The sequence below is a fragment of the Electrophorus electricus genome, chromosome 3, assembly GCF_041902795.1.
Source record: "Electrophorus electricus isolate QZ-2024a chromosome 3, ASM4190279v1, whole genome shotgun sequence".
Lineage (NCBI taxonomy): Eukaryota > Metazoa > Chordata > Actinopteri > Gymnotiformes > Gymnotidae > Electrophorus > Electrophorus electricus.
In genome coordinates, this window is record NC_137499.1 from 11,566,872 (window position 1) to 11,575,000 (window position 8,129).

The following is an 8,129-nucleotide window of genomic DNA, read 5'->3' on the forward strand; positions in this document are numbered from 1 at the left end:
CGCGCACAGAAAAAGAAAGACGATCGATAAATGACCTCGAGCTCGGAGGGAGAGAAACAGCGCGCGGGCAGAAATAGGGAGATCTGACATTGCCAGAGGACTCGTTTAAAAAAAAAAAGTGAATCAATATAGTAGCGACCTTTTATCCTTAGCTTAAGTTCTCCACCACATCTAGTTATGAATGCATTTGTAAACGCGCTTGTTTGTGTTGAAGCATGAACTGATGCGTGCTATTTCAACTGCTAGTCTCGCGGAGGCTAAATCAATTCCATTAGGGGGCAGAATCCCTCGCAAGTGCCCGGTGATGCATAAACGAGTCGGCTACAAATAAGTTGCTAGTCGATCCCCATGTGCAGCACTCACTGATAATGGGGCATTTTTGCTTTTCGAAGGAAATCCGACAAAGAGTTACCCGCGCCGGGTCACGTCTGATATGCAGTCTGCACAGACCCAGGTCTGACGCGTAATGCCCTCCAGAACTACCCGCTCCCTTCATAAAGATGATCAACAGAACTATGAAGACTGTCTACTGATTCTACTGAGCATAGGTGAGAAATCTAACCTTTTAGAGAGGTCATAAAGATCCTCATTAAAAGCATAATTGTCAATTATTGGCGCTCCTAGGAATTCTTGGCAAATACTTCATTCGTTTTTATCTATGTTAAGCAGCTCTTCATATTCAGGGCCTCTTAAATTGTTCATCTTTGACGTTTTAGTGTATACATATGAGGAATGCAGACTAACCTTAGTCATTAATCATAACTAAAGATCACGGAATGAGACAAAACTCTGAGTGAACATAAGTCAGGCAGAAATCACATCTGAAAATGCCCAACTCAACTATCAGGCCAGTAACGAAGACATTTCAAACAACTGGAGTCGTGATGAACCCGCATCGTGGGATCACATTTGTACGGTCGTTTCCTGAGGTCACCAAGTCTCCAAAACAGCTACGAAACTAAAATGCCATTTCTATGCTAACAAACTATTTGCAAGGCTACTGGGAACTGTTTGGAAGGCTTTCCAGCAAAAAAGACTCCGTTGTTGGCTAACCACAAACATAAGCATCCAGAGTTTGCTAAATGTCACCCAGGCTTTGAGCACAACTAGATTCTGTGGTCAGATAAGGGCAAAAACAAGGCTGCTTGGCATAAAGAGTCAAGGTCACGCAGAGAAAAAGACAACCGCACTGCGATGGTGTGCTCCTGCTTTTCTTCCAAAAGCTTTAGGAATTTTGTGTGGCATCATGGGCGCCATAAAAAACATAATCATATTTTAAAAACATCGTACCTCTAAGACTTTTTTTTTAATGATTTTTTTAAGTTTAGTCCCAAAACAAGATAAGTAGACGCAGTCACGGGATGTTCTCAGGGAGAACATTCCATGGCTGAGGAGTGGAGGCACTGAATCTGGTGCCCGTGCCGCAAATCCTAGTACCTGCAACGGCCGGAGGCCCTGTGACAGAGGAGCTACGGGAACGAGGCACTGCGTTGGGATGAAGACGTTCCGAGAAATAAGAAAAGAGAGGGGTCGGTTGCTCGAGCTGCACTCCGTCATGATTGTAAGCCGCTTTGGATAAACGCGTCACCTAAATGCTGTAAATGTAAATACATGTAAATGTAAGAGAGTGCACAAGCCCTGGCCAAGGACTGAATCTGGGTCAGATTTGGTGTGGAGGAATGGTTTGTGGTTTCGGATGCTTTTATGCACATTTTCCTACGTTATCCAGCACGAAAAGAGGATACTCGGGACTGTTGTCATGGCACATAGGAAATATTTGGGGCAGGGATGCCAGTAGTTGTAAAAAGGGGGGGAAACTGTCCTTTTTCTTTTCGATCTTTTCATCTTGCTGAAACGATAGCATTATTTTCAGTGAAACATGATCAAGCTGATAAACCACGAAGATTTTTTTTTTCTTGCCTTTTTTCTCTTGTAAAAGAAAATAATTCTGGAGGGTGCTGTTGATACTCTAAAAAGGGCGTACAGGCTCAGCAGAGGCACATACAGGTAGCATACAGAAAAGACCCGGGGGTCCGAAGACCCGCTGAACCACGTCCGTGTTGTTGACTGCAGAGCGGCGTGAAACCTTTCTGCTGTACCGACGGCGATAGAGCAGAGACCCGTGCATTAGTTCTGGCAGTCTTGCTCACTCTTCCTTGCAGGGGTGGTCACTCCGAAGGCTGCAGGGGCTGTAGTGTGACTTCGACCGTCCGTGTCTTCTCCGCCGTTCACCCTTCATCTGTTCATTCTCACGGCGCCTTCTCCTGCCCGTTCGTAACGACGGTAGCACGTCACGGTAGGTCTCGGGTTGACTTGATTGGCCTCTATTTAGCAACGGGCGTCGGCAGCGGGGAGAGAGTAAAATATACACACACACACACACACACACCCCCCCCCCCAAATAAATAAATAAAATCGTAAACTCTTTGAAAAGATGATGGTTTGACACACATGCATATTTGTCTTACACAAGGAAACTTGTGTAACGTTAAGAATAGCACAAGTATAGGCTAACAATTGCATTAGGCCTCTCTCTCTCTCTCTCACACACACACACACACACACACACACACAGAGAGAGAGAGAGAGAGAGGCTGACATACTCCTCACATTTAATATGCTTCTTGAAGGGCGTCTTCTGAGATGGCGATGGGTTAGACGGGGGGGACGGCTGGCTTCCCCTCGCGGACCGGTGCGTTTTTCACCCTCCTCATCAGTATTCCGGCGCGCTGGCGACACTTTCCGTTCCTAGCGGCCACTGCAGCCGTATCGGCTCTCGCGCTCGACACGGCGTGGCACAGACGCGCCCGGCGAGAGCAGCGTGCCGCACGCGCTCATGAATACTGATCCGCCAAAGCCCTAATTAACAATCAGAGCCAAGCTAATTTACATAGAGTCTGTCTCAAACGGCACAGACTTCAGATGAAGTTGTCAGACAGAAATCTGGTTTTATCCCTAGTTCATTTTATAAGCTGTGGTGGGTCATTAATTGGTTACTATAACAGTAAACTAATAAAGTACACAAAATCATCGAATTTCTTCATTCCATTTCGACCCCTACAAGTTTCTGCATTTTCCGAGTCATAAAAACAGCTCTACTGCAATCGTGCGATCCATTTTTTGTTACAAATTACAACAACATACTTCTGTTCCTTTCCCCAGTCACCTGTAAGACATGTTTAACAGTACCAGTTTTAAACTCCACGAATGTCTGACCTTTCCAACGGTCCAAACAAGTCGGTCAGTCTTTCAGGCCGGGAGCTGGGCCCTCTTTAACACCGCTGCCCACCAGCTCTGACATTTCCTCTGATGTCACCACATCCTAACCCCCACAATGCCGCTCCACTCGAGCCGCAGGGGTGAGGATGTTGGAGTGGGGAGTGTCTCTTACTGTATGTAGTTGATTAAAATGGGACTGTGAAACTTTCGAAGACTGAGTCATGTATTGAGGAGTGTGTCATTATTCAATCTTTACACCTCTTCTTTCAACAAACCCAGAAAGAAAAAAACCCCATTCTGTGCCAGCTTGTTCTTTTCCAAATGTGTGTGTATGTATGTGTGTGTGTGGGGGGGGTGTGTGTGTGGAAAAATACTAATTAAAAACAATTCAAATGCCAGGTAGATATGAGTATCCCTCTTCATTCTCTCCTGCAGTTTCTCTCCATTTTATTCTTCCTGCCACCTGACACTGAGGCTGTGGGTGTCATCCTTTCATTATCTAACGCAGAGAAATATTCATGATTTATGCTAAAACTGAGCTGCTCATGCAAAGTGATCAATAGACAATGGACATGAGTGGCTCAGTAATTAGCTGAGGCAAAACAGGAGGATCGTGGGGGATTTCTGTCAGACTGGCGGATAACAGCAACATTCCTCTTTGTGAAAATGCCACTCAGAACTTTTCCTCTCTTCTGAAGAGAAATTCATGATCATGTTCGCTTTGGAAGCCGATATCAGAGAAAGAGGGGAATTCTGTGGTCTTAGACTAAACTATATTGCCACTGGGCATGCTTCAGTAAAAAAGGTTTTCAGTGTTGACCTATTTGGGTAATCTGGTCTTCAAGGGTGGAAATGTTATGATGGTTTGTGAAATGTCGGTGTCAAGAGGTACACACATGTACAGAAAAAACAGAAGGAGAGATGGTATTATAACATACTTACGCAGTATCAAAGTCACATCTACATGACAACACATCCCTGGTCTCAGGGAGAACCATTCACATACATGTACCAACACACACATTCATTTCTGTGTGTGTGTGCGCGCGCATGTGAGTGCATGTGTGTACCGGTGGATTTGTGTTATAGTTTCTTTTAATGGCTGTATTATACAGTACTTCTGATAACATTTGATTGAGCTTGTTTGGGTGTGTGACAACTGGTCACCACGTAAAGACTCAAACATAATGAGGATAGTCTACAATTAACAAGACTCAATTCATGCGAACCTATATACAAAATTACACACACACACACACACAATCAATATATAAAACATAAATGATCCAAAAACTGATTTTGATAACAGGTTAAGGTTAGGGAGGGATTCAGCTTTATTTAGGGTTTTTTAGCTACAGTAATATACAAGTCAATGGAAGCGCCTTGCAATACTTCCTGCATGGTGTGTGTGTGTGTGTGTGTGTGTGTGTGTGTGTGTGTGTGTGTGTGTGTGTGTGTGCGCGCGCGCGCGCGCGCGCGAATGCGAATTCGTCCATGTGCGTGTGTGTGTACGTATATACAATAGATGCGTTTAAAACGAAAGTCTATGCAGTCACATTAGTATTACTGGGTTTCATATTGAGCGAGTCTCCCCCGATTCGAGTTTGCCTCTACAGCCACAGCGCACGCGCAGTGCAGGCCCCTCCGCTTTCCTTTTCGCCAGCTGGTGAGAGGGTTTGGAATTCCAACATGGCAGGAGCAGTGGTCAGTCTCACCCGCACTAACTTGGAACAATTCCAAAACATCCTCGACCTGGACTAAGCCAAAGTCCCGTGCGTGCGCAGCGCACGGCCGCGGCCGCGTTACAGCCTCGTCGGATAAGCAGGTAAGACTTTCCTGCGGTTATTGTGCACGAGCTGTCCGGTTTTGTACCGGAGAGCAGGGCCACGGCACCGTACGGACAGCGCTATCCTTCAGAGGTGCCGTGCACGGACACCCGTTCCGCAGTGAGGCGGACGCGAAATGCAGCTTCTTTCGCCTGAGTGCTGACGAGCAGGGTCGGGGATTCGGTTTTACGCGAATGGACCTTCGGGGAAAAGTAGCAATTGATAAATGTTTGTAGAATAAAGCATGGCCAATTAGTGCGTCCACCAGTCAACGTATAGAATAGACAGAAAGAAAGGGAATCTGAGGGAGAGAGAGTGCGGGGGAGACATAGAACATGAAAGTGGTCAACTTTTATGGTGTTATAAACATATCAATATGCATCAGTAGTGAAAAAGTGCCTCCAATTCTCTCTCTCTCTCTCTCTCTCTCTCTCCGTCCGTAGCTTAATTACGTACTTGAATAGGTTAATGAGAGGCCCGTAGCCCGATCGCATGCATGTGTTAATGCATACAAGCTGTGGACATTTTAAAAGAGAACATCTCTGATTTGGTTTTTTTTCCTTTCTGTCTCTCCCTACATCCCTCCGTTCCGCTCCTGCCTAGCGACACGATGAGCAGCGTGTACGGTGGGTGTTGTTTTGTTTTTTATCCGTCTTCTGTTTTCTTATTTTCCTTACCAACGCATATCTTCTGACCCTCAGCCAGCCTGCATGTTGGAAATGTTTAGTCCTTTAACAGGTACCAGTGCTACTAGTGCTCTGTGCGTGCAAATGTTCAGCGATTCCAAACAGTAACTTGTGGATTTGGCGAGGCTCTCACGAGACGCCGCTTCAACACGAGTGTCACTCCAGACGTTGATTAACTGTGTGGCGTAAAGGCACCGTGCCGCAGACTTTAGCTTGCACTTTTACTCTACTCACAATTGCCCGATTTTTTTTCTCTCTCTCCAAGTATCCAATCTCAAATCTCTTGTTCTTCCGAATATTTTATTCATAGTGCCTGCGTATGTCGCAGATTGATTTTCGGCGCTATGATAGCATTTTTTCGGGGGGCGGGGGGGGAGCTGATAGGAGGTTACGGAACACAATCATGTAGCGCAATATCCACCGTGAGGTTGGCGGTCAGTCCGGCGGCTGGACGTAATAAAAACGCGTGGATAGGATTCCGGTGCGCCTCGGGAATCAATCGTGCGCTCGCGGAGCGACAGTTTGTTAGATGCGCATAATTTGGACTCAGATGACAACACTCGATTCTCCAATATTTCAGCTCTCTCTCTCTCTCTCTCTCTCTCTCTCTCTCTCTCTCTCTCTCTCTCTCTCTGAGATATATATGCAGAGCAGATTGCTTTGCTTGGTCGCGTTTAGCTGTGAGCGTGGGGTCGGAGTTTCACAGATGGTGTTGCGAGGAAAATTGCAAAATCCTTCCAGCAATATTCATTATGCCAACTAGACGGCATCGAGAGAAAACCAGCAGTTACATGGGCACTGCGAAAAAGAAAAAGTGGATGACCACTTAGATTCTTCTCTACATGTTTCTAATTTTGCCACGGTTTTCCGCGCACATTGAATTAAACAGCGGTCTTTGTCCCGTTAAACAAGTGCACAGTCAACCCACTGAATGAGAGGATTCTGTGCTGGGATTTTATATAGGTGAGAGAGTTTGAATAGGTTGGTGTTTGAGTGAGCACACACACACCCACACGCACACACGCACGCACTCTGACGATACTGTGTTATGGTGACTATAGCCGAGGTCAGTTCTGGGGTCAGCAAATCAAATTCAAGAAGTCATCCCTAGAGCTGGATGGGAATGGGCCTCACCCCAAAGGGCACACTGTAGGATGTCGTGCCCGTGTCGAGGTACGTGTGGTGCGTCTCTGTGGCGGAATTGGAACTTGTGATTGAACTCGGAATATAACTGATCGCTTCTTGCGATACGTTCTGCGATATGCGGTGAAATGCCCGCAGAGTAAAGACGGTCACAGTTCTACTCTTTTCCTTATTCTCAAAATCGTCTCTCTCTCTCTCTCTCTCTCTCTCTCTCTCTCTCTCTCTCTCTCTCTCTCTCTCTCTCTCTCTCTCTCAGTCCCGTTAGCCAGTAGATACGGAACGCTGGAGTGTGAGAGTGGGCGATCTTCCCAAAGGAAAAAAAAATCACGGTCTTTTTAACAGCCAATCACGATTCACGAACTGAAGTGCGGCCTTTCTTCCCAATTTAAAAATGTGCCGTCGAGAATATACAGAATCTATACAGTCTATTGACTTATCCGTTTGCTCCATTTAAAACACAATACAGCATTGAAGACACTGTTTTCTAAATGATAATTAAACTTTATATTAAATATCAAATCAAAGATGTAATCAGCATTCAGTAAATAACGCAACCATTAAATAACACATTTTTCAAGTATCGTAGTGAAAAGTAGACTAAAAAAGTGGAAGTAAAATGTAAGCAGAACTTTCGCCGTGCTTTAATTGTGCATATTATTTTGTTGTCATTTGGTATTAGAAAAATACTTGCGACTTCATCATACCACACATCCCGCCCTGCGCGTAGCTTTGATCTGCGCCATAGCCTTAGCTGGATAGAAAGTGATGTCAGAGATACTGTTATGTTTCAGGACCCGGCGAGGTAATGGTGGGTGGGGTCGTATGACCCGCGTGAAACACGCTCAGCATCTTCCTGTACGTAGCCATCACTTTCACACTACTCAAATGGAGTCCATTTTTGGGAGCGGTTCCTTGGTTAGCATGCTGCTAAGGTCACACCGAATTGTTTTTAAAATGCGTCACACATGAAAGAGACCCTATGGCCGAGATGCATGATAAAATTCGCCAATCGGCCCGGCCACCTTGTAAGTAGTCGTTCTGTTGGTTTGTGAACGTAGCCCGTCTTCAAGATGGTTTGCAATGTGAAATTGTCCGTCACTCGCGGGGTGTGTTCTGAGTACAGGCGTTGGCTCCCCCTGCATTGCTGCCTGTGGGGGTCTTATTCTTGAGCTTCTGAAGAGCTGTCTGTCTCAGGATCAGAGCTCTGCAGCTGGGTGAGGAACCTGCACGCAGTTAGACTGATCACAAGATGTAC

General features: G+C 45.8%; 1 protein-coding gene across 5 annotated transcripts in view; it reads left to right on the forward strand.

Annotated features, from left to right (window-relative positions):
- Nucleotides 1-4,860: 4,860 nt before the first annotated feature.
- LOC113587736 (fidgetin) overlaps nt 4,861-8,129 on the forward strand; it is a 14,960-nt gene continuing 11,691 nt past the window's right edge. For 4 of the 5 annotated variants that reach the window (XR_014122593.1, XR_014122591.1, XR_003411774.3 and 1 more), the window contains exons 1-2: nt 4,861-5,044; nt 5,649-5,671. Coding sequence is in view for 1 of the 5 variants with exons in the window: in XM_027026561.3 (XP_026882362.2) it covers nt 5,656-5,671 (16 nt within the window). In the remaining 4 variants the exon portion in view is untranslated. Of the gene's footprint in view, nt 5,672-8,129 lie in introns of all 5 variants that reach the window. The other variant, XR_014122592.1, reaches the window with a different exon arrangement.